The following is a 27,937-nucleotide window of genomic DNA, read 5'->3' as shown; positions in this document are numbered from 1 at the left end:
TCGTTATTGAACTTCCTACAATCAATTGTAAAGGGGTCAACTTTGATTTTAGGTATCAGGCATGTGTCTGTGACTTTTATATCTGAAGTTATAAGGTAATTATTCCAAAGAGGGAAGAAATGCCCCCCCATGCAAGGGGCCCCTGGTGCACTCCATAGATTTCAAGGGTAGCCGGTGCCACCCCCAGCCACCCCTGTGGTCCTGCCTCTGATTATAAAGATAAAAAATATACCAAAAGAAGCTTTTGCAGTGTCTGGCAATTACAGTTCTGATGCTGCAGAACCGTGTACCAGATGCACTGTAAAAACTGTTACTTAGATTCAACTCAAAAAAATTAAGGCAACATTTTCCAACTACTTTTTGTAAGTTTAGTGAACTTCTTGTTATTTTGATTTGGTAAAAATCAGTATTATTCATTTTACTGTATGCTAAAAAATTAAGTAGAATCTACAATATAAAGCAAAACATTTGAGTTTAACCATTGTGACAAAGAGCAGCATATTGACCAAATCATACTTAGTTAAAATAAGTAACATTCAAAATAAAAAATTAAACTTTTTGATTTTAATTAATTAATTTACTCTATTAATTTAGACAATTTCTTCAATCCACTTGAAATAATTAGTTAGCATTGCCATAACTTTTAATAAGGAAAGAGAGGTATTCGTTTCCAACGTTTATTACTCTATAACAGCTGCCATATACAAATTTTTATGATACGTTGCAGAGAGAAGCGTCAAAAATATAATGTCCTCATCTTTTCAATCATGTAAGGGCAACAACTGTGACTACAAATCTATCAGTTAACGTAACCTTTAACTCAGTGTTCCCCAACCGTTTTATCACCGCGGTCAAAAAAATTTTCACGGACCGCGGGGGCGGTTGCTCTCGTAATGGCACGTTTTTCAAAATGAAATACCGGTACCGGTCCGCGGCCCGGTGGTTGGGGAACACTGCTTTAAGTGACACATGTACGAGGATGAGAGACCATGCTACTAGTGTTTTGCTAGCTATTTCGGAAAGAGGCAGAACATTTAAGACGAGTGATTTGAGACAAAATAATTCACATTCACCGAGGCTAACGTTATTAGACTCTAGTGTTGTAGTTCTCGAGACCGGTCTTGGTCTCGAGACCAATTTTTTGTGGTCTCAGTCTTGTCTTGGTCTCGACTCTATTTGGTCTCGGTCTTGTCTTGGTCTCGACTCTATTTGGTCTCGGTCTTGTCTTGGTCTCGGACATAGCGGTCTCGATGGGATGGGGAAAAAAAGAGAAAACTGCACATCCTCACAGAACAGTATCATTATTTATTACGCGCCTCAATTCAAATGCAACCAGTCAGATGCATCCATTTAAAAAATGTTTCATTTTATACATTTTCTTCACGGACACTGCCAGTGCTTCACAGTCCACACACATCATACACGTCGTATCATACATCGGCAAAGAAATGTCCGAAAATGTCCGCGAAGTCTATAGCATAGTTATAATCCAAATAAATTAGGTATTTTACATTGATTACAAAGCACGGTCTTGGAGGTGCAAGTCAATCTGGAGGCTAATTCTCTCCATTCTCTTCAATTCAAAGCAAAGGATCATTACATAGCTGTATTCATAGCTTACCCGAGGCCTCTGTCCCTGGTATAAGAGACTTAATATGAACATCTTTCTGGTATATCCCATCTCTTTCCCTTGATGAGGTCTGATAAAATGGTTATAGGAGAGGATTGCTGAGAATATTATTTTCCATCAGGTCTCGCAACTATGACAAATCTGGGAGATTTTAAATGAGAGACATATGGACATATGGACAATATAATTGAAAAGATAACATGAATTTGATTTAACGAGTAATGACACTTTACAACAATACCTTTTTTCTCTACAGTTGATCTGGGTAATGTGATGTCGATTCTAGCCCTAGTCTGTTTTCGGTCTTGGTCTTGGTCTCGACCAGTCTTGGTCTTGGTCTCGCCTTAGTGTGTCTTTGTCTTGGTCTTGGACTTGGTCTTGGTACCCTCAAGTCTCGGCAGTGTCTTGGTGTTGATACCCTCCGGTCTCGGCAATATCTTGGTCTCGGTTTAGGCGGTCTTGACTACAACACTATTAGACTCCTTAAACAAACAAAATGGCGATGTTTTTTTTTTTAAGTACCCAGACTAAGCAGAAACATAATCTGGCAATTTATCTCACATATACCTATCCTACGTTAACGTTAACGATAGTTGTTTTAAGATTAATGTTAATTTCAAGACCTTTGGTACGGCCGCAAGGCGCCTGCAAAACTGACAAACTTAACGTTACTGTCTGAAACCTGGCGACGCTTTTACATTTTATAGTGCAATAGCTCATTCAGCTAAAACCTAACTTTACAGTATGTGATGTAAATAGTTGCTTACATGTGTTGCACGTTGTATAAAGCCCTCAAAAACTCCAAAGAAATTCGAAACTGGTCCTGTACAGATGAGCAACGATGTCGTTGTTCTGCTGCAGCACGTGAGTGGGTCATGATGTTTTACTTTGGATATAAACACTTAAATAGAGTTTTGTAGAAGCAACTTATTGTGAAGGTCAGTAAAAAACAATTTTTTGATTGGTAATAACAAGTTACAAAAACAATCACACTTTTTACTTATGTAAAACTTAAATGAATTCAAAAAGAAAAGGGAATCAATTTATTGGAAGAAATATACTTTTTAAAATAAATTCCTATAGACAACACCCTTGAAGAGCTTTTTACAGTGTGGAAGGAGAGAGAACAGTGCATGTAAGGGGTGGGAAGTGTCCTTCACTATGCTGTTCACACAACGGATGATGTGCTTTTCGTACAGGCGAGAGATGGCTGGGAGAGGGACCCCGATGACACTCTCTGCTGTCCTCACTATCCGCTGCAGGGACTTCTTTTCAGCGGCGGTGCAGTTTCCATACCAGGCAGTGATGTAGCAGCAGAGAACACTCTCGATGGTCCCCTGGTAGAATGACGTGAGGATGGGAGGAGGGAGGTTGGCCTTCTTCAGCTTTTGAAGGAAGTGAAGATGATGTTGGGCTTTCTTTGTGATGGTGGTGGTGTTCAGGTTCCAGGAAAGGTTGTCTACCATGTGCACACCCAGGAACTTTACACTGCTGACTATTTCGACAGCGGATCCATTGATATGCAGTGGGGGTGTGGGCTGCCGGGCTCTTCCTGAAGTTAATAACCATCTCTTTAGTCTTCTGAATATTAAGAGACAGGTTGTTATTTTGACACCAGTCCACCAGGTATTTTACCTCCTCTCTGTATGCAGACTCATCGTTATTGGTGATGAGACTTTATGCAAACTTTATGATGTGATTTGAACTGTACTGAGCAGCATAGACATGTATCAGCAGAGTGAACAGCCTATTATGAGACTCAGGGGTCTCTACCCTGTGGGGAGCCTGTGCTCAGTCTGAGGACCCTGGAAGTGTTATTTCCTATGGAGACAGACTGGGGCCTGTCAGTCCGGGCCTTCATCACAGTGGCACCATCCTCAAACCATGCATCAGATATTATATTAACAGTCTTGTTTTCAGTAAATTCAACAACAAATAATATCTGAAAAGAAGTTGTTATATAAAGTGACCCCCCACCTATTACGTAATAATAGGTGAAAACTCGCAATATAGAAAGACCATATAAATAAACATTTTATAGTTTAAGCCTTAAATCGTCGAAAAATTCACAAAAAGTTTACTCACAACAGTCGGACCACAAGCAAGGTACGTGATACACAGAGAACTGTGATGCGTCGGGGAAAAGTCCACGATATAGTGGTGGCGCGATAGCTGAACCATGATATATAGCTGGGGATCACTGTATTTCAAAACAGTATCCATAAAATATTCACTACTTCAGACACCCCTTTTGACATTATTGAATCTATGGTCAATATTATCCTTCAATAGTCATTTCACGTCTTTTTGTTCTGTGATGAATTATATTATCATAAGCAGAGTCTGTCACTTGCTGCAGAGATTCAAAATGCACATTCATAAGTATGATCATGACAGTTTGTGTATTTCATTCAGGAACTTATTAGTTAATATATTAATATAATACTATACAGTGGTACCTTGGTTCTCAAACTCACTAGAACTCGAATTTCTTGAAAGTCGAACAAACCAGTTTGACCTAGAACTCGATCTGAATATCAGAAGTCGAACCGTGAACGCTGACCTAATATAAATTGTACGCACCAGGAAATGAGTCACACGGGATGTCTCTGAGTGGAAACAAAAGGTAATGCTTCGGTGTCAGCCTCGTATTTGCTGTAGTAACAGCGCTTGTTGGTGGTAATGCTATTTTATTGAAAATACTGTATCAAGTAATACACTGTACTTTATATAATTTTGTTAGCCATTGCTCACCAAAAAGTTACGTAATAGTTGTACAAATGTTACAACATAAAAGTTTGATATTCATAATCAAATTAACGAATACAGAGTATGCAAAAAAGATTCTGACAAAAACAGCTTTACAGTGCTTATATAGGTATTTGTTGCCAATGACCAATATAATTCAGCTGTCATTGCCTTTAAAATGTGTATAAGTGCTCTCTAAAAAGCTTTGGTAAATTAATTGCACATTCAACTAAATGAGCAAAGAAATATTAAGAATAGGAGGCAGGAAACATACAACTACTTTGTAAGGGCTTCACTCAAAATTGAGATCACCTGTCTCAAAATGCTCATTTACAACGGTCAATATAAATGTAATTAAGCAATAACATACTCAAAGTTCTGCAGTTGTACTCCAATATATTATGGCTGTGATTCAATCATAGGCGCGAGGCTGCAGGATATTTTGTTTATTTATTTAAATATTTACTGGCCTCCACAAAAAAAAAGTTCTGGTGACGACAGCGAAAGTTGGATGGGCTGTCGCGTCAAAACCTTCCGCATATCCAAAAAATTCAGTCTATAACCGGTATAGTTTAATCTAGTATTGCCGGTGCCAGCAGTGAAACCACTAGCCAGCTTATTAGTAGAGTAACTTTGCATTGTAAATTAAAACCATGCCTCAAATAAATAAAATATTGTGGTACTGGTGTACAAAATACAAGTGCACATAACTCTGCATGGGTGTACCTGCCTTGCAAGTGGTCCTCCAACTTGCAGGGAAAAATTTTGGGGGGTTGGTGGCAGGATTGGCACTCCAGCCACCATAAAACACTTCACAGCAGCTTAATCTAAACAGGAACGACAACCGTTCTACTCTCTGCGGGAGTAGATCTGCAGCAGCCGGCCACAGGAAGGCTGTACGCATCTTGTAGGGGATGGGGGAAAGCCTTCAGGAGCCTCATCCCTGGAAGAGTTAAAACCATCGGAGAGCTAATAGGATCAGGCCTGTTGGGGATCCGGGCTGGTGTGGTGCTGAGGTATCGCCTGCTGCATGGCGGTGTGGTAGAAAAATTATAAATCAAGCACTTAGAATAAAAGTCTGGACCTCTTAGTTTGGTGAGTAAAGAAAATCTCTTTTATTCCAGCAAGTTCAGCAAAGCGCTCCCATCACACTCTGGCCCTTGGTACCAAGTCACACCCAGTACACAGAGCAACCAGTAGATAAACCATAACTCCTGATTGGTCATGAAATATCAACAAACTAAGCTGAAACGCATAACAAACACAATTCTCCTGTTTCATTGGTTCACCTTGGTAGCAAGGTAAAGTCCACCCATTGTACGCAACTTACTGGAGACAGCCTCGGCTTCTAGACTCTACATGAGATATGTATATAGATATTAATTATATGACATTGAATCACTGTTAATGTTTGGGTGTTCCATTGATTAATGATTAACACATTGACGTATTGCCCCTGAATCACTGAAAATACATGGTTAACATATGATTAGTATGATTAACATAAGTATGATTAACATGATGCAATCAATTGCGTAACATATTATATTGACTACTACAACTACTTTAATAACCTGTAACTCTTTGTGCACCAGTTGGGGCGGCTTCAAGTCTTTTCCTGCAAGTGGTTTCTCCCCCCCTTTGCTCCACTGTCTGCCTCTCCAAGGTCTGAGCTTCTGCGGAGCCACCTGCAGGCAGCTATCACAAAGCGAGGTCACACAGTATTCAAAACAATCTCTTCTGGCCTAAGGTCTAAGACATAACAGACCCAATATGCCTCCCCTCCCAGGCCTACCAATGTCCAATTTTACTTCCACAACGGCACTTGGGTCCCAATTTGAGGTAGGCACATGGAAGATCTTGTCTCTCTGGCAAGATGACCATTTTCCTCTGCTGTTTGGGGAGCTTCATAAACTCCACATTTGGATGGCAGCACTCTCTGAGGTACAGTACGCAGACCGGGGAGTAGCCAGATCTCTGTAAGTGGGTCCAGCTACTTTGGTCTGGTCGCTCTGATGGCTGCCATACTTAGGGAGTAGTTGCTGCTGTAGTGGATTGGCTCCTCCCGATAGTGTCTGATGTCACTCCTTTCAACGAGTGTATTATGAGACTCAGGGGTCTCATAGGGTGTCTGTTGTCTCAGTGTATGCTCCATCCGTGGTGAGTGATGTCTCATTCATGGAGACATTTTACTCACAACTTCACTCAGTGGTTGGTCTTGGTGCCCAAAAGGTGACACTCGCACAGGCGAGTCACAGGCACTCACAGGCTATGAGGATTGTGTCAGTCCCTATGGGTCTAGAGACTGGGGTGAGAGTGGTTCCATGTTCCTTGACTTTGTGTAAAGTCAGGGGCTGCAGGTCGCTGGATCCTAGTTCCAACACCCTGAGCCGCACCATTGGATTTCGTGCTGCAGCAAAGGAGATCAGTCACATACACGTGGGCAGTTTGTATGAGGAACTTGCAGACTTGGGTGTGACTGTCAATGTGATAGGGGAGACCTTCTGTGATAAGACCTTGAAGGTTGCCGAGGGTTGTTAGTGTTGCCGATGTTCCCAGAAGGAGGTGTTTCATCTCAAGGCACCCTGGATTTTATCGGGAGGAGTTGCAGCACACAACCTGTTGGCAAATCCGATCTGTATTGGTAACTGAGGAGGACAGCTGTGAAGGCTCGTTTTTTTAATTTTTTTATTTTTTTTATTTTTTATTGCCCACCACCACCCCACCTCTTCGGAGGACAACTTTATTTTACATTACATTCAAGAGCAAAGAGTGTGGCCGCTCCGAACTCACCAGTACCGTGGAAAAAAGGAAAAAAAAAAAAAAAAGAAAAACGGGGGGGGGGGGGGGGGGGTACAGAAACAACAAGCGTAACAATAACAGGCATCAATCACCATGGGGAGAGGGGGAGAAAAAAAAAGGTATAATAACACTAATAATGTAGGTGGGAGGGAAAAAATGAAGTATAGGGGATTACAGAATACAAACAACCATAAGGAACATAACACTCATCAAACAACATCAGTGATAATAATAATTAATAATGTGACAAATCGATATTATATATATGTAGCATACACACACGTGATCGTACCCTTATATATGTATATTTCAATTCCTAAATCTATAACATACCCTAAAAAGTAATAATAATAATGATATTGATCGCTGAACCTCTAATGCGCCCATTCATGTATGTGCAAGTGTAGGTGTGACCTGATTTGTCATTGGATGTGCTGGCATTTTATGCCGCCAGGGGAGGTGGCAGCACCCACCCCCCCCCCCCCAGGCCCAAGGCGAAGGCAGGAGAACCAGGCAACCGAGGCCACCCTACCGCCCCCCCGGCACAAGGGCCCACAGCCACGCATCCCAGAGACAACCACCCACCCAACCCGAGAGGGAGCCCGCGAGGGACTAAGGGGGCGCCAACCCCCGCACAGGGAGGCCCGCAGAGGGAGGACGGGTGGCGAGCCCCCCAGCCCCACCAAGGCAGGCGGGTCCAGGGCCGAAGGGCCCCACCAACCGGGACCACTCCCCCCCCCCCCCCCCCCCCCGGCAGACGGCCCCCCACACACCGGAGGAGCCCCAACCCCCCCAGCCCGGCAGGACGGGCTGCCGCCCACCGCAGCGACCCGGCACGCCTCCCCCCCAACACTGCAGGATGATCCATGGGGGGCCCATACAAAGAGCCCCCCCCTCACCCGGGAGCGGACCCGCGGCGACCGGCGAGCGGCAGACCCCCCGCCCAGCCCAGACCGAACCCCCCAATCTGCCTAGCAGGGCCCAGAGCGTCCCAAGTTTCCCCGGACCGCCCACCAGGGCCCCACCACGGCGCAGCAGAGCCAAGCACCACCCGGCCCGCGGCCCAAGAGAGGAGGCCGCCCATACCCGCCAGGGCCACCCGAACCCCCCCATGATGGGTCTTCCACCCGGCGGGCCACCCCACCCGCGCAGGGCCAGAGACAGAGAGTTAGGGGGGACCCCTCGGCCCCCATCCCCTCCCCAACCCATGTTGGTGTGAAGTGTGCATGTACATGTGTGTTTATGTCTACAATGCATTAAAATTAGTGGGTGCAGTTCAGGTATGAGGGCCCCACCACTGGCAGATGGCAGAGTCCCCTATCCCCCTCCCTGCACCCACAGCCGGCAGGGACGGCCAACCGAGGTGTTCAGGGGCGCCACAGGCAGCCCGGCAGCAGGGAACCCCCCCCCCCCCCCAGGCGCAGACCGGGAGAGACCCACCCCACCACGCCCGATGAGACCCCAGCTAGCAGCCAAGGACGGGACAACCCCAGACCCCCCCGGCAAACGGGGAGCCGGACCAGCTAGGCGGGGTGACCCCCGCCCCCCGGCCACCCCAGGCCCCCCCCCAGGCGAGGCAGAGGCTCCCCCCACCGCCCCCCCCAAACCACCACACAGCGCCCGAGGACCCCGCGCCGGAATCGCCAACGGCAGACAACGACCCGCCCCCACCAGGCAACGGGCCCTGAGGACAGATAAGAATGTGTTTGTTAGACAAATCTGTGATCAGGTGACACACCATCTGTGGTGCTCTTGCTTACAGAAGAAACAAAGCATTACATACATCTGAATCTGTTCCTTGGAGACTTGCAGTCAGGGCGGGTGATGGAACGGTCCTTATGGACGACACTGCATTTGTCACCTGCTGGGCCTCTTTGAGCATCTGTTTAAAGCCGATCCTCTGGCTAGGACGTTGGACATCTCTGGGTCCACAGTTTTTGAGGCTGATCCTCCAATCAGCTGTGAACCACCCAATCTCACGGAGATTGCACAGGTGGTGAATCAGCTGGGGGTAGGGAAGGCTGCAGAGATCTGTGGTTTCTGGGATGAACTTCTCCAGGCTGGTGGTAAGGCTGTCCTAACTGGCAATCTTTGCTTCCATTTGGGAGTCAGGAATCATCCCAACTGACAGGAAAATGGGACTCGTGGTCCCTATCTGGAAAGGGAAGGGTGATCACCTGGATTGTGGTGACTACAGGAGGATAACACTGCTATCAGTGCCGGGTAAGATCCTTGCTAGAGTCATCCTTAACGGGATCTGTGAACACTTGCTCATCTATCAGCAGCCAGAGCAGTCTGGTTTTGCACGAAAGAAGTCTATCATCAACCCCATCCTAATACTGAGTGTTCTGATTTAGCGCAAGGTTCATTTGTAGCCTTTGTTGATTTTTGTAAAGCATTTGACTAAGTTGATGGAGTTGCCCTGTGGTATATCCTGTGACTTCGCAGAATCCCCCCGAAGCTTCTGGACATTATGGCCAGCCTGCACACTGGTACGGTTCATTTATCATTGATCATTGATCTTGATCTTGACTTTTCCGACAATGCTGTGATCTCCATGGAGTCAATGGAGGCTCTGATCGGAGTTCTTGAGAGACTGAGCGAGGAGTCTGAGTGTCTGGGATTGAGGGTGTCCTGGATAAAAACCAAGATCAGGCCTTTAATGACTTCCTAGGCACAGCAATCAGTTGTGTGTCTGTCTGCAGGGAGAATGTTGACCTAATTGAGAGATTCACTTACCTTGGCAGCAACATTTATGTCTTTGGTGACTCTTCCTATGAAGTCAGCAGACGGATTGGGAGAGCATGGGGGGTCATGAGGTCGCTGGAAAGGGGTGTGTGGTGTTTGCGATATCTTTGCAAGAGGACAAAGATCCTAGTCCTGGTGCTCCCTGTCTTGCTGTATGGCTTTATGACATGGAGGCTATACTGTATATTACCTGCATTGTGAGGGTGCATCAGTTACAGCACGATGGCCATGTGGCGCATTTCCCTGAGGGTGATCCGGCTCACAGGATCCTCATTGCTGAGGCCCAAGGGGCTGGACCAGGCCGAGGGGATGCCCATGTAACACCTGGCTGCGGCAGATGGATGGCCATTTCTGGAGGGTGGGACTGGACCGTGTGTCTGTGTAGGGGATCGCCAGCTGGGATCCCAATGAGTTTTGCCATGTGTTGCATCAGCGCACACTCCCCGACCTGACCTGACCTGACCTGATATACAAAACTCTGTTATAAGGGATTAAATCAATTTCACACAACCATGGAATTCTGTCATAATAATCACTGCATAACATATATATATAGCGAAGTATATAAACAAATAAACTTATCGCAATGAACTCCTCCATGCACAGAGTTTCATTAACAATTACAAATATTTCTGACTTATGCATTAACGTTTAAACATTTTTCCCCTAATTAATATTGTATGATTATCAGACAACAATCAGTTTTACTCTGTGGCATTTCTAATTCTTCCAGATAGTTTTAATTATACAATAAGACTTAAGAAAATCACAAGACTTTTAAAAACATCATAAATACTTTCCCTTGCTTATGTGACTGAACCTAAAATGGAGACAGGTTGTGCTGCTGACTGCAAAATTTTGCTGCACAACTTCTCAATCTACTGAATTAACCTGAAGAGTACAATTAATTGAAATAAAAGTATATTTTACTGTATGATAACCCTCAACTGCATTTTATTATTTATCACTTGTTTTAGCTAAGATTACCGGTTCAGTTGCCGGCTAACAAACTAGCAATAAGTCCAAGCACTTTAAGATTAACCACCGTAAACACAAAGAAATGAATTTACTTCTAACCACTGGTGGACATTTCAGGTGCAGGAAGTAAAAATCCAACCAGTTGAGTACTCTGTGACTGTGACTCTTTATGCTCAACCGGTTGGTTGAAACAAAATCCTGGTTTGAATTTTTACTTTCTGCACCTGAAATGTCTGCCACACAGTTTCAGCACACTTATACTTTATCAGTACTCCACCTCGACCCACTGCAGTGATCCTCTGCCAGATGCCAGAAAAGACTTTCCCATGGTTCCAGCCCACATCTGCTTTGATTTTGCTGAAATAATTATGTTCCCACCACTTAAGCCCAAGCCTGGGCCATGTCTGTATCACTGCACTGAAACAGTTTGGCGTTAACAGCTGTCTGGATATAGTAGAATTACTCTGGAGTTATTTCTTACCTGTAATTTCACAAAATCGCAAAACATCTGCCATCTTTTAAGTTTCTAAGTGACAAAATTTAACAAGTGATTAAATTTTAAAATTGAAAAAACCCAAACTATCTGAGTTTCATACCTAAACAGGAAGGAAAAACACAGATGTCAGGTTGCCAGATTGTATGAATCTTCCTGTTCTTTTTCCAGAGCGGCTGGTGGTGACGGGTGCAGATGAGCCAGTCTATGCACATGCTGGAGAGGAGGTGACTCTCAGCTGCTCTGTGAACTCCACTTTTAATGTGACAGAGCTTTATGTGGAATGGACAAAGACAGACGATGACATCATGGTGCTTCAGTATAGTAAAGGAAATATACTCGAGAGATACTCTGGAAGAGCTGAATTCTTCACTGAGGAAATTCCCAAAGGAAACTTCTCAATGAAACTGAGGAAAGTCAGGACTGAAGACAAAGGAGAGTTCAGGTGTGAAGCCTACTCAGATACTGATCCTGGTGGCAGTACAACAGCCAGGATAGCAGCACTGGGTGAGTCACCAGGTCACCTACACAAGGTGTCACATCGGGCAAACCAAGCCGGCTCTCATGTTTTTACTTACAGCTGAAGATCCACCTGTATGTCCTACATGTTAAACTCCTTTAACTGTTAAACACCTTTATTGTTTTGTCCTAATTTTAACTCCCTCAGGATTGGTTACCATTTTGCTGACTCTTTAAAAGAGGTTTTTAGTAAAGTCAGAACTTTTTTTAGATTTTTTTTACCGCAAGCATTGCAATCTTATTTTCATTGTTTGCAATATTTTAGAATTATTTTTGAAGTTTTTACCTTTTTGGTTGTTCAGTCTGTTTTAATACGCATATACTCTCGCTATGTTAAAAGTTAGCTTAATATAACACTGGGTGAGAACAACTGATTTTAACATGCATCTCCACATAGCTTTGTGTGATTGAATCACATTTTCATTCTCCTGAGGGTGAGTGCTTCATAGACAAAATAAATCATCATATATTGGCTTCAGGCTTCTTTAGTGCTGTTTTAAGCTCTAGATAAGATTTATTATATTAGAGCAGAGGTCACTAACAGGCGGACCGCGGTCCGGGTCCGGACCCAGAAGCTGTCCTATACGGACCCGGACCGATAGCCAAAACATTAAGTTATTTAAAACCTGACGTTTCTATTTTATTCGGCGCAGCTTTTGTGGTCTTTTCGGTAGTGGTTTAGCAGTAGAACCGCCGTTTCCCACGCCAATGAACGTCAAACACCTCTAACCGCTAAGCTAGACGTAGTTCGGCTCATGCAGCCCTTTGTCTGCGCTAATGTGGCATTAGTGGCAGCAGCGAAGCTAAAACCCGCAACCAAAAATTCGTAATGTTCGTAAAAGAGTGACTGGTCTGTCCTGAAATCATACAGCTGAAAAGTTTTTAAATACAGTATGTATTATATAACATGTTGGATAAATCGACGTAGTTTATTGTTGATTTCATGTTCGTTGAAGTTTCTGCTTTTTAACGTATGTATAGAATAATGTTATCTGTTATATAAATATAAACTCAGGTGAAACAAAAAATGTACGTTTTCATGGCTGTCAAATCTCAAGCATCTGGCATGACACTCACGCTGGAAATCTTACGGCAAATCTATGTTATTCCATTATAAAACCTAAAATTAGCTACGTCAAGGGCGTATTTACACGGTTAAATACAAAAGCAGACTATTTACAAGGTAAGAACTGTTACATGTGTGCAGACATCTCGAATTGACCATCTCACTCCAGCCAGCTGGCCGAAGTTCTGTGTCACGTGACAATAAATATTAGCAAAACGTTTTTGAATTGTACTGAATTAATTTGATTTGACAGTCAAGTACTGATCAAATGCAATGTTGATGCAACTAATAGGCTACTTAAATATATATCACACTATTAAATAGTTAGACATTATGATCTTCCGGACCTTTGTTTCAAGAAATTTTCTCTAACTGGACCTCTTTAAATTTTAGTTGAATATCCCCATGTATTAGAGCGATGCAGTACAATCTGTGGTTTTATTTTCACCTAATAATAATGTAAGTCAGTAAACAATTAGAAATCATGCACATAAAATAAATTTGTGCTCCAGTTTTGTAGAATAATTATTGGGTTAGACATGCTGATTATAGTTTAGTATGTTAATCCTGTTTTTTGGAAAAAAAAAATTTGGAATGTATTTCTTATTTTTCTTTAGGTTATTCATCCCTGCATTGGCTGATTCTGGGGCTCTGCATCGCTGTCACACCTGCAGTCCTACTTACTGGTGCTTTATCTGACTGGCATTATAGAAGTAAAAGTAAGTAATTTTGAAACATTCAGTTTTAATCGTAAAGTACAGGTCACACATAAGGTGAATTACTGTGAAGTGTCTGCTCTGTCATTTCTAGTAATTCTGATGACATCAGTCATTGCATGTTTGAAGTCACTTATCCTGTAGAGGGCATCTCAGCAGACATGGGGCATCAGGCAGGACTGTATCTACACAGGGTGCCTGTCCATTGCAGGGCTTAACTGTGATGTAATTAACATACTTTGATCCTGTGCCTCTGGTAACAAACACATATGTGTGAATATGAATTATTTCTGAACATTTTATCACTGTAAACAGGAGCAAGCCAAAACAATGAACCAAAGCTGATGTCCTTATTAAAACTATGCAAAAATAATACCTCATCTAGTGAGACTGACAATCTGTCTGTAGGTGAGCATGCAGCAGAATGACCATCTGAAGACCATTGAGGGTCGTAAATGTTGCATGAATCGTCATCTGATGTTACAGACCTAGCATGTGGTTAAATTTGGTTCCACTTTGCCTATAGGTAAAAGCAGACAGGCTCTGTTGAGTCACTGGTCACATGCCGCGGTTCCACCAATCATGGTTTCCTCAGCATTCATCCTGTGGGGTGTAACTGAAGGTGAGCCTGTTACATATGGTTAATATGTTCTGTATTTTGATTCATTTAAAGAATGCTTTAAAACATATTGATTTAAATTATTTCATGTGAGTATCAGCATTTCTTGATTACTGGAAAGGATAAAAGACCAAGAAATATACTTGATCAAATACACATAAAATTTACAACAACAGAGGAAACACCACCTGGTGACTATAATTATCAAATTTCAAATGTAAGCAGTCAGTCCTGCCACCATTAATGCAAGATCCAGAAAAACTGGGATCCAATCTGCAGAACTGCATCTAAATACTGCCATATTTCCCTTAAAGTTATCTTGTCCACTTGGTGTTTCCCAGGATCCACAGAAGAGGCTGTTACTTGTGCTGCCATCAGTCTGCTGAATATCCTGGTGTCGTTTAATATGAACTCAGATCGATTATATCCAGGTATATTTACTAATCGTTCTTCACCCCATGTGTTTCAGATTTTAACCAAACCAATCGCAATCGATTCTGCTGTGTTTGTGACAATTTGTGCTGTTGAAATTTTCATTTGTACTTTTTTAATTTCTAAGACTAAATTTTTACATGGTGACGTCACCAGCAGGAAGTTGGCCTTCCATTTGTGTCCGATTTCGACCAAACTGATCACAGACGTTTGTGCCATTGAAATTGCCATTTGTGCTGTTTTAGTGTCTGAGATATAAATGTTTCTTTACATGGTCACGTTAGCCCCCCCTCCCCATTTGCGTCTGATTTTGATCAAGCCGGATTGTTCTGTTTTAAAATGCCTGTAGTCTTATTTCTGTGTTATATGGTTAATGCCATTATATGACTGCGGTATAATACTTAATGTACATAGAGTTACAAACACAAAGTGAGAGAGAAGCGCAGGATCAGTAAATCCTCAATGTGCACAGAGTTACAAACACAAAGCGAGAGAGAAGCGCAGGGTGAGCAAATCCTCAATGTGCACAGAGTTACAGACACAAAGCGAGAGAGAAGTACAGGGTGAGCAAATCCTCAATGTGCACAGAGTTACAAACACAAAGTGAGAGAGAACAGAGGAGCCACACAGCTCCTTATAAACCATCCGCACCTCCGCATCTGTGATAATTGGCATAATGAAATCTCCCCTGGCCACCACTGCCCTCACACTGTCACTGTAAGACTGGGTGAACTAGAGGGGATGGGGGGGCCGTAATAATGAGGGTCATGGGGGGAACCAGCGGTGGCTACAGGCAGCAGCTTGTATTCATATATCCTGTGTTTTATGATAAAAATAACTATTTTTACAGGTATACATTGGGGAGTTATATATCTGACTCGCACAGTAGGAAGCACCATCATCATCATGGCTATATGCTCTGGTAAGTTTAAATTACATTAATGGATATGAAACATCAGCAGTAAATCAGGAGAAAATAGAAAATAGCAGTTTCTGGTAAAATATTAAACACACTGTCAGGGCTGCCAGCTTTGAGGAATTTGTTGGAGTGAGATTTGGCATGAGGTGGAGGTTGGGAGCGCATAAAGTAAAAATGTGATATGGTATGGGGCTGCATCTACATCTTTATTTGTATTCACCAACATTACACATCACTTTGTCTTTGAACGCTTGTCCTTTGTACATTAAGTGCTTGTGTGGTTAAGTACATTTCAGTGTATATGTGTCAGTTAGTGCCCAACCTTGTTGTTTATGGGTGACACACTTTTTGCTGCTTTAATGACTCTCATTGGTGGCTCCCACCTGTGACAATCAGGTTTAATGTCACCCACTGTGACTATCAGAGTGGATGACAAGGTGCCATCTAGGCTCAGACTGTTTGTTATTTTGGTTTTATTGACACCATTGAGTGAAACGATGCGCTCAGCACCTGTTTTACAGTGTGGTCGGGTGAGAGCAGGTTTGGCAGCTGCTAATGATCTGGGGAAGCTGCTCCTTCCAGTGACCTATAAAAACTGTGTGGGGAACACAGCATGGTAAACAGCTTACCACACCACAGTAAACAGCTTACCATGCCTTTGTAAAAAACTTACCACAGCATAGTAAACAGCTTACCAACTTGCTGGAGGGACACTAAACCACTGTACCAATGTATTTTTCATACAGCTCCATCAACAGCATTTGTTCTGTGGCGGAAAGAAACACAGATCTTGTTTTATAGGCTTTCCGACTCTTTTGGTCGATCTATCGTTCATCCATTCATTTGGGCTTCTGAAATATCGCGGGGGGGTATTCCATGAAAGTAGCTAAAAAAAGGCAGACTTTCCCGAAAAAGTCAGACTCAGCCTACCTCCATCTCTAAACTTAGCCTCATGTCGTTCCACGAATGCAGTTCAGTTTTAACTAATCAAGGTTCATTCAAGACAGACTTGCATAGTCTCACTTAGTGCGCACAGCCGCGATACTGAAGAAGCCCAAATAAATGGATAAACGATAGATCGACCATATGAGTCGGAAAGCCTGTAAAACAGGGGTGTCAAACTGCAGTCCTGGAGGGCCGCAGCCCTGTGTAGCTTAGTTCTTTCCCTTTTCCCACACAAATGATTCAGCTCAAGAGCTGTGTGGTAATTAGCACAAGAAGTTGAATCAGGTGTGTTAAACGAGGGGAAACTCAAAAATGTGCAGGGCTCCGGCCCTCCAGGACTGGAGTCTGACACCTGTGCTGTTAAATGAGGGCGGTGTTTCTCTCCACCGCAGAATAAACTCTGCTGATGGAGCTGTATGAAAAATACAAAGATGTAATCGTTAAAAAAAGGCAATACTGTGGCCATAAATACAGCCAGGGAGTTGGCTTGGCAATGAATTGCAGACAGACTAAATGCACAAGTTATGTAAATGTTACAAGTGCTTAGTACAGTGGCATGATGGTACAGTGGTTTATGCTGTCGCCTTATAATGCGAAAGTTGCTGGTTCGATCCCCATAGCCAATGGGAAACCCTCTGGGTTGATTTCACCTGTGATTATTACTGTACAATATTATTTGATCTCCGTAAAATACTTTAAATCACATAAGTCTGAAATGTTCTGCACAAATAACCGTACGTTGTCTTTGCTATTTTAGTAGTAAACTTTCAAAGTATAAAAATATCAATTCCTGTTCATATTATTTTAACAGATTTTTTTTCCAATGACAGTCATTGCATTTCTTGCTTCACCTTTGTAGTATGCGTACGCTTTTATTTTACAGTAAAATACTGTTATAACGGACTTCAAGGGACCTGGCAAAACAGTCCGTTACATCCAGAGTTGCTGTATGCCCAGAACACAACTACAGGACACCATTTTCTCATTCCAGACCTCAACAGACACACTTGTGGTATAGATTATTATATTGTACATGTAGTAATCCAACTTTACCTTACCAGATGCGTGACTATTAATAATACCAACTATGTACGTATCTGCGCTGGATATCACCGGCCACACGCCTTGTAGGCGGAACTGCATGTCCGTTATAGCCGAACAGAACTACAGCTAAAAGCGGCCCTGGGGACCAAATTGTTTGTCTATTATAAGCGAAATTACGTTATATGCGAGTTCGCTATATCTGATGCTTTTTCTGCATGTTTGTAAAAGTGCACGGTCGGGGCCAGCGGACCTCGTCTGTTATAGATGATATTCCGTTATAACGGGATTTTACTGTAATTATTTTGGAATTAATTGGAATGCTAAGACGTGATTTTATAGGCTTTATTATATTGATTATGTAACAATCTCAGCTCTGTTCTCCATATTATGGAAGTATCACGCAGAGATTCAGAAAAGATGGTTTTTATTCTCTGCTTTCTCGTCTTGCTTTTACTCACAGCACTGACTACAGGGTTCCATTTTTTTTATATACGTATGTACAAGACTCATTCTCCCGCTAACTCAAACAAAATCATGTCATTTTGGTACACCTTACAGATTAACAAAAAAATTCAATCAGATAATGTAAAATATAATGTCAAGTGAGGACATATAATTCAACAGATTACATAAGAACATAAGAACTATACAAACGAGAGAAGGCCATTCGGCCCATCGAGCTCGCTTGGGGAGAACTTAACTAATAGCTCAGAGTTGTTAAAATCTTATCTAGCTCTGATTTAAAGGAACCCAAGGATTCAGCTTGCACTACGTTATCAGGAAGACTATTCCATACTCTGACTGCACGCTGTGTAAAGAAGTGCTTCCTTAAATCCAGTTTGAAATGTTCTCCCGCTAATTTCCACCTATGTCCACGAGTTCTTGTATTTGAACTAATGCTGAAGTAACTATTTGGTTGAACAGCATCCAAACCTGTTAGAATCTTATAGACCTGGATCATGTCCCCCCTCAGTCTCCTTTGCTTGAGGCTGAACAGATTTAGCTCAAATAACCTTTCCTCGTATGACATTCCTCTAAGACCAGGAATCATTCTTGTGGCCCTATGCTGCACCTTTTCTAAGGCCGCTATGTCCTTTTTAAGATATGGTGACCAAACCTGCACACAATATTCTAGGTGAGGTCTCACCAAGGAATTGTATAATCTTAGCATTACCTCCCTTGACTTAAACTCCACACACCTGGAGATATACCCCAACATCCTATTGGCCTTTTTTATTGCCTCCCCGCACTGGCGGGAATGAGACATGGAAGCATCAACATACACACCAAGGTCTTTCTCATAATCAGCTACCTTTATTTCAGTAGGTCCCATAAAATACCTGTACTTTATATTTCTGCTCCCTACATGGAGTACCTTACATTTGTCTATGTTAAATTTCATCTGCCAGGTGTCAGCCCAGTCACTAATTAAATTAAGATCCCGCTGTAGCTGCTGAGCCGCTAGTTCAGTATCTGCTACACCACCCATCTTGGTGTCATCTGCAAATTTCACCAGTTTATGGTATATATTGGTGTCTATATCATTTATGTAAATTAGGAACAATAGTGGTCCTAAAATTGAACCCTGCGGTACCCCACTATGAACGCAGGCCCACTGTGACATTGAGCCTCTTATAACTACTCGCTCCTTCCTATCCGTTAACCAGTTATCAATCCAGGTCGCTACAGTTCCTAAAATACCTGTCGCTTTGAGTTTAAGGGAGAGCCTCTTGTGGGGGACAACATCAAAAGCCTTTTGGAAATCTAAGTAGATGACATCATAGGCCTTCTTATCATCAACTTCCTGAGTAGTTTCCTCAAAAAACTCCAACAGATTTGTTAAACAGGATCTACCTCTCCTAAATCCATGCTGGCTATCCCTCAAAATGTTATTTGAGTCCAGGTAATCTACCATTTTCTCTTTGATTATAGCCTCCATAACTTTACCAGTTATACAAGTTAGACTGATTGGCCTATAGTTTGACAAATTACTTCTATCTCCTTTTTTGAAAATGGGCGTTATGTTGGCATGCTTCCAATCAGAAGGTACCACACCTTTCAGATAAGGATTTTTTAAACAGTAAAGTTAAGGGTCGGCAAATAATATCCTTCATCTCTTTTAACACTATAGGTAAGATGCCATCAGGGCCCTGTGATTTATTTATTTTGAGCTTAGCTAGGCTTTGCAAAACATCAGCTTCAGTTATATATATATTAGTTACATCGCGGAATTTCGTCCGATGAAACGATCTTTTGGGAATCTATTCTTTGAGACAACACTAAACTAAGCGAGACAGTTAGCCTGGTCCGGACCAGGCTTGTTCGCAGGCCTAAATTACCATGGTAATTCAGCGGGGATTCATTTAAGACACATTGATGGAACGGAGCTCTCACTTAAGTAAGACTGACTTTTCAAAATAAGTCAGACTTTCCCTTAAGCCTGCTTCATGGAATAACCCCTGGGTGTGCGTACTAAGTGAGACTATGCAAGTCTGTCTTGAATGAGCCTTGATTAGTTAAAGCTGAACTGCGTTCGTGGAATGACATGAGGCTAAGTTTAGAGATGGAGCTAAGTTGAGTCTGACTTTTTCGGGAAAGTCTGCCTTTCTTTAGCTACTTTCATGGAATACCCCCCAGGGAAGTTACTTGAAATGTTTTCATAATTTTTCAATAACTGCAAATTTGCACAATGAATTTTCTACGTTCATATATTTCTTTGAAATGTGTTAACAGTTTATTATACAGTGGTACCTCAGAACTAGAATTTAATCCGTTCAGAACTCCAGATTAAATTCTAAAAGGTTCAAGTTGTGATCGAATTATCCCCATAAGAAATGATGGACAACCAATTAATTGGTTCCCAGCCCCAAAAATTACATCTAAATATGTTTTTTTAGCATTTAAACACAAAATGAACAGGATAAAACAAGAAGAGCATATACTGTACTAAACACATCTTAGCACATTTATCAAAACAGTAATTTGTAAAGTAAGAAAATAAATGTATCCAAACAATGTGTAAAGTTAAAAAAAATTATGTGTGCTGCCCCGATTGTCCGCTCCTTGCGTGTGCCACACCCCCTCGTTAACCTCGTGTGGAATCCCCGTGTGATCAGCTGTTTCTGGTTGTTGTCATTAGTCCTATGTATTTAGTCCGCGTTTCAGTTTGTTTCCCCATTCCGGTCATTATATTGTCCATCTGCATTTTCCCTGCCTTACCTGTAATTAAACCCGTATTCTCTGATACCCTGACGTCTGTGTCTTTCTCTCCGTTTCGTCCCTGCTCTGCATGACAATATTATTATAATTAAATGTATTAATTGTTTATTATTAATATTTAAATAATTTATAAGAAATCTTTATTTTGAAATGTATTTCATTTAGTGCTGTCAAACGATTCAAATTTTTAATCAGATTAATCACAGGGTTGCTGTGGATTAATTTCGATTAATCATGATTAAATATCATTCATTTTTAATCTATATTAATCACATTTCATTTTGCATGAGCAAACCGACTCAAAAAAAAGGGAATATATATGCACTTAACATGTTTATTGAACATCTTGAACATGAGTCGGATGCATTTCATCTGCCACAGAAGTGCAATACCATGGACCCATATCAAAAAGCAAGATTTTTTGCTTAGTCGGTCAACTTGTAGGATTTAAGGTACTGTACCTCAGTTTAAATGGTCTTTATCTTCGTTCGCTTACAATTAGCACGAACTACCGTAAATCCGACAAATAATCCAACTAATCATGAAGTCCAATTCTAGACCGGTTAATTGCCATTGTTAGCAATATCAGTTGATAACACATTACGTGCGGTGCTTTACATATAAAACTCCACAGCAACACATCCACAGATAACTTGGACGGTATAGCGTATGCGACCGATTTAATGAGCCACAAATGAGAAGTAGTGCTTAAACAGTAAAACTACAAGGCGCAGCTATCTTGGATTCTGAACTCGGGATCCTCTGTGTTGCTCCGAGACATTTCTCGGATCTCCGAGAAACGGGAGCGCATGTCGTTACTTCAAAACTCCGGAATCCGACTCGGAATATGAGTTCCGAGGGCAAATGGAATGCACCAAAACTGCCCGAAATGGGTTGACAGAGACATTTCAGGGATTTTGAATCATTCTGCGTTGCACATGGGTTAATTGCATTAAAAATTTTAATCAGATTAATCACGCTGATGGATTAATCCGCGTTAACCAGTTAATTTTGACAGCCCTAATTTCATTATATAATAATAATTACTGTTACTGTCTATCATTGTTTAAATGTATTTTTACTGTCTAAATATATGTATTCAGCTAGTGTACACATGCACGATGCTATCACAGCTAATGTGAGGCTTAGACTGAAGCGTTATCCTATGTTTCCGCTGAGAAATGTGCCTGTGCGTACAAGTTATCTTAGGTTGGCATTCACGGTTTGACTTCTGAGATTCAGAGCAAGTTCTAGGTAATTTTTTTTCAAACTGGTTCGAAATTCGAGTTCTATTGAGTTTGAGATCTGAGGTACCACTGTACAACTTCCTGCTGCACTGCTTTTGCTATAGACATACAACCCCAGTTCCAAAAAAGTTGGGATGCTGTGCAAATTTTAAATAAAAACAGAATGCAATGATATGGAAATCTCATAAACCCATATTTTATTCATAACAAAACACAGAAAACACATCAAATGTTTAATCAGATGTAGGGGACCTAGGAGTTCTATTTTTGTAAAGGCTTTTATTTTGAAATTTTACATGGGCGCCCCCATTTTCAGGTGGGGTGTGTATGCGATGGGGCGGAGAAAAAAAGAGAGAGACGGTAGTATAGAGGAGCAGCAGTGAGCCATGTGTTATAAAAAACTTTTTTTTTTTTTTAACGTTAAAAGTAAAAAAACTAAGCATATGTTCCATCCATCCATCCATCATCTGCCGTTTGTCCGGGGTTCGGGTCGCGGGGGTAGCAGCTTCAGGAGAGGCACCCAGACCTCCCTCTCCCCAGCTACCTCTACCAGCTCCTCGGGGAGGACACCGAGGCGTTCCCAGGATAATGCCCGCCGGTACCCGTCAGCTGCCTCCGGAGACCCCCAGGCTAATAATTCCCGGTAAGCCTCCTTCTTCAGCTTCATGGCCCTCCTCACCTCTGGTGTCCACCATCGGGTACAGGGGTTACCGCCACGACTGGCACCGACCACCCTGCAGCCACAGCTCTGTACGGCCGCTTCCACAATGGAGGTCCGGAACAGTGTCCATTCAGACTCAATGTCCCCAACCTCCCCCGGCATGCAGTTGGAATTCTGCCGGAGGCACAAGTTAAAGCTCCAGCAAACAGGAGCCTCTGCTAGACGTTCCCAGCAGACCCTTACTATGCGCTTGGGCCTACCAGGTCTGACCGGCTTCCTCCCCCACCACCTGAGCCAACTCATCACCAGGTGGTGATCAGTTGACAGCTCTGCCCCTCTCTTTACCCGAGTGTCCAAGACGGAAGGCCGCAGATCAGATGATACGATTATGAAATCGATCATCGACCTGTAGCCCCGGGCATGTTCGTACCATGTCCACTTATGGACACCCTTATGCTCGAACATGGTGTTCGTTATGGACAAACCATGCATTGCACAGAAGTCCAATAACAGAACACCACTCGGATTCAGATCAGGGAGGCCGTTACTCCCAATCACCCCCTTCCAGGTCACACTGTCATTACCTACGTGAGCGTTGAAGTCCCCCAGCAAAACAATGGAATCCCCCCACGGCACGCCAAATAGCATACTGCTAAGGGAATCCAAGAAGGCCGGGTACTCTGAACTGACATTCGGCGCATAAGCGCAGATGACAGTCAGAGACCTATCCCCGACCTGAAGGTGCAGGGAAACAGCCCTCTCGTTCACCTGGGTAAACTCCGTTGTTAATGCACCGAGCTGTGGGACCACCAATAGCCCCACCCCAGCCCGGCGTCGCTCACCCGCCGCAACTCCAGAATAAAAGAGCGTCCAGCCCCTCTCCAGGAGATTGGTTCCAGAACCAAAGCTATGTGTTGAGGTGAGCCCGACTATATCTAGTCGATACCTCTCAACCTCACGCACAAGCTCAGGCTCCTTCCCCACCAGAGAGGTGACATTACATGTCCCGAAAGCCAGTTTTGTCAGCCGGGGATCGGACCGCCAGGGCCTCCCTTGGCCTCCACCTGATCCACAAAGCACCGAACCCCTGACATTCCCCCTGCGGGTAGTGGGCCCACCTGGGGACAGTCCCACGTGCCTCTTTCGGGCTGTGCCCGGCTGGGCCCCACGGGCCAAGGCCCGGCCACCAGGCGCTCGCCAACGGGCCCCTCCCCCAGGCCTGGCTCCAGGGTGGGGCCCCGGTGACCCTAGTCCGGGCGAGGGAAACGGGACTTTGTTTTTATGCTTTTTCATATGGTTCTTTTGGAATGCTCTTTGTCTGGCCCCTCCCCTGGGACCTTTTTGCCTTGGGAGACCCTACCAGGGGCTATTGCCCCCGACAACATAGCCCCCAGGTTCACTGAGGCACGCAAACCCCTCCACCACGATAAGGTGCCAATCCAAGGAGGAGAAACATATGTTTAATACGTCATATGTATAAGCGCTGCAGGATATTACCTTTAAAGTCTCCGTTTCCCTTAATAAGTCCAAATATTGTTATTGACCAGACGAGTTCTCGGTTGTGTTCACGTGAAAGCTGAACGATAGGCCTGTGTAGAGTTCGTTTAGTGGTTGAGTGAGAACTCCCGTGTTTTCGTGTGTATTTTACCATCGTTTTTGTTAGTTTATACGAACTCAAAACGTGGTGAATTAAGACGCTTATTTTTGCAAGGAGAGCTGGCAGATACGCTAGATTGGGCGAGTAGTATTCATTTCTTTTGTGCTGATTGGATTGCGGCCTCATTGGATTAAGCTGTGGCCTTTGGGATCACGGAGCCAATCGTTTGGGGAATCGTGAGCTGAGACTGTGCCCTGCCTATCTGGACATCCTCCAGCGCTCCATCCATAGAACAAGAGTGGTCATATAATACTCTCATTCTTTTTCTACTGAACCCTGGTAAGCGAATAACTCTTTTCTTCTCAAGGAATTTAAGAACTGACTGTTGTTTGTGGAATAGAGAGCCGAGGATTTAGATGCCATTTTTTTTGTGGATTCATGAACAGTTTGGTATATTCATGGACGGCCTTTTTACTTCATGCTGAAGTGGACATTTAAGTTACTGAACTCTTTAAATCAATGTTTTTTTTGGGTTTTCTTTCAGTGTGTTAAAAGATAAAGCACTGATTATATTTGGTGTTCAACTGGGAAGTTGTCATTTGTTGGAGATTAACATTTTTTTTGTGTTCTTATTTTTAGTGTCATTGTGAATATACACTCACCTAAAGGATTATTAGGAACACCTGTTCAATTTCTCATTAATGCAATTATCTAATCAACCAATCACATGGCAGTTGCTTCAATACATTTAGGGGTGTGGTCCTGGTCAAGACAATCTCCTGAACTCCAAACTGAATGTCAGAATGGGAAAGAAAGATGATTTAAGCAATTTTGAGCGTGGCATGGTTGTTGGTGCCAGACGGGCCGGTCTGAGTATTTCACAATCTGCTCAGTTACTGGGATTTTCATGCACAACCATTTCGAGGGTTTACAAAGAATGGTGTGCAAAGGGAAAAACTAGTATGCGGCAGTCTTGTGGGCGAAAATGCCTTGTTGATGCTAGAGGTCAGAGGAGAATGGGCCGACTGATTCAAGCTGATAGAAGAGCAACTTTGACTGAAATAACCACTCGTTACAACCGAGGTATGCAGCAAAGCATTTGTGAAGCCACAACACGCACAACCTTGAGGCGGATGGGCTACAACACCAGAAGACCCCACCGGGTACCACTCATCTCCACTACAAATAGGAAAAAGAGGCTACAATTTGCACGAGCTCACCAAAATTGGATAGTTGAAGACTGGAAAAATGTTGCCTGGTCTGATGAGTCTCGATTTCTGTTGAGACATTTAAATGGTAGAGTCAGAATTTGGCGTGAACAGAATGAGAACATGGATCCATCATGCCTTGTTACCTCTGTGCAGGTTGGTGGTGGTGGTGTAATGGTGTGGGGGATGTTTTCTTGGCACACATTAAGCCCCTTAGTGCCAATAGTCGTTTAAATGCCACGGCCTACCTGAGCATTGTTTCTGACCATGTCCATCCCTTTTTGACCACCATGTACCCATCCTCTGATGGCTACTTCCAGCAGGATAATGCACCATGTCACAAAGCTCGAATCATTTCAAAGTGGTTTCTTGAACATGACAATGAGTTCACTGTACTAAAATGCCCCCCACAGTCACCAGATCTCAACCCAATAGAGCATCTTTGGGATGTGGTGGAACGGGAGCTTCGTGCCCTGGATGTGCATCCCACAAATCTCCATCAACTGCAAGATGCTATCCTATCAATATGGGCCAACATTTCTAAAGAATGCTTCTAAAGAATTAAGGCAGTTCTGAAGGCGAAAGGGGGTCAAACAGCGTATTAGTATGGTGTTCCTAATAATCCTTTAGGTGAGTGTATATTGGGTCTTAAAAAAGAATAATTCTATTTCATCTGCGAAGAAACAAATTGAGTTAATTCATTTGTTGCCTCAATAAGTAAAAAATACTATAAATAGTATCTACTGAAATAAATATTTTTGACTAGACAATGTATAAAACTGATTCACTTTTCTAAGGAGTGGGGGCGTCTCACCTATCCTGTTAGATTTGGGGAGAGTGGGTTTTGCAGAACAGCATTCACCTTCCAGGTTATCTGCATTAAATATACTCCAGGGGTCATCGTGCACAGGTTAAGTCCCTGGAGCCCACCTTGCCTCATCTTTTGCATTACCATCCAGCAGCACGATAGGCACCAACATATAACCACCTGTTATAGAAAGACTCAGAGCATTGGGTGGGGGGACTAGGATCCTGATTCTCACTCAGTCTTCCTTAGTAAAGTGTTTAATATTTCCCCCACAAGGCGGTGGTCCAATTTCCTCCGCCACACAGAGAAAATGTATAATTCTAAGGAAAAGATAAGGTCATTTTGAATGTCATGGCAGCAACACGTCTCAAAAAAGTTGGGACAAGGCCATGTCTACCACTGGGTGGCATCCCCTCTTCTTTTATCAACAGTCTGTAAACGTCTGGGGACTGAGGAGATCAGTTGCTTGAGTTTTGGGAGAGGAATTTTGTCCCATTCTTGTCAGATACAGGATTCTATGGTACTGCACCCCAGTTCAGAAGTTCTGGCAAAGGATATGTGAGACTTTTTGTCAACATTTATCTGTACACATGTAAGAAGTCCTGTTAGCAAGGTTAGCACAAGCACTATTTCGGCTAAGTCCGCCATTGCTCAAACTCGCCTAATGTATACAGCAAACAGCACACGCTCTGACGTTAAACAAAGTGGACAACGGCGCACAATCTGACGTTTCAAGACAAAAATTCTGTTTTCCCTGTTTACATGTCGACGCTGAAAACGGAGTTTCTTAAAATCTTCACCCTGGGTGGATTTTTGCAAAAGCTCCATTTTCAGTGACCTAAGACGCCGTTTACATGTGGACAAAAAAGGCACGTTTTAAAAAATCCCCGTGTACATGTGGACAAAGCATGAGATGCTCTTTTTATACCCAGTCATGTTACTGACCTGTTGCCAGAGAGATGGAGAATACCGCTTTTGTCAAAATGACAGGTTCGGTCAAAGGTCACAAAGGTCACATAAATCAAAAATGACAGGTCTTTGAAGTGAGCCATGTGACAGAACTAGTGTTAATTAAAGGTACCATAAATCAAAAAAATGACAGGTCTGGGCTGTAAGCCAGGTGACGCAACGACCAGTGACGGTTTAATGATTATTATTTATTTATTATTATTTATTTATTATTTGATCATTAATTATTATTTAAATTATTTATTATTATTGTATTTTGAGGAGAGTGAATTGTGTGCTTATGAGTGGGGTTTTTTTGTGGGAATAGCCCCGTGCTATGATGGTGCCGAGGACGGAGCTGAGCAGTGGGGCTGAGTGGGTCGGTTACCTGATGGAGTGTGAGCGTATGGTGCCTGTGGAGCGGTACCTTGGGAAGGTCCCGGGCTTTGGAGAATCCGCAAAGGACTTGGAGAGAGCGATGCTGGAGAGCTGTGAGCTGAGAGCTGTGAGCTGAGAGTTGTGCTGCGCGAGACTGAAAGAAACCCTGTGAGAATGAGAAAGTTGGAGCTAAGAATGACAGGAGGAGGGTC

At 43.0% G+C, this 27,937-nt stretch overlaps 1 protein-coding gene across 1 annotated transcript in view; it reads left to right on the top strand.

Moving 5' to 3' along the window:
* The window catches only part of LOC111858571 (uncharacterized), a 62,017-nt gene that overhangs the window by 10,102 nt on the left and 23,978 nt on the right, over window positions 1-27,937 (top strand). The window contains exons 2-6 of the mRNA XM_072718458.1: window positions 11,571-11,906; window positions 13,602-13,703; window positions 14,227-14,322; window positions 14,661-14,750; window positions 15,602-15,673. Of these exons, the coding sequence (XP_072574559.1) occupies window positions 11,571-11,906; window positions 13,602-13,703; window positions 14,227-14,322; window positions 14,661-14,750; window positions 15,602-15,673 (696 nt within the window). The remainder of the gene's footprint in view (window positions 1-11,570; window positions 11,907-13,601; window positions 13,704-14,226; window positions 14,323-14,660; window positions 14,751-15,601; window positions 15,674-27,937) is intronic.

The sequence above is a fragment of the Paramormyrops kingsleyae genome, chromosome 12, assembly GCF_048594095.1.
Source record: "Paramormyrops kingsleyae isolate MSU_618 chromosome 12, PKINGS_0.4, whole genome shotgun sequence".
Lineage (NCBI taxonomy): Eukaryota > Metazoa > Chordata > Actinopteri > Osteoglossiformes > Mormyridae > Paramormyrops > Paramormyrops kingsleyae.
The sequence above is the reverse complement of the archived record's forward strand: the minus strand, read 5'-3'. Positions and strand labels throughout refer to the sequence as shown.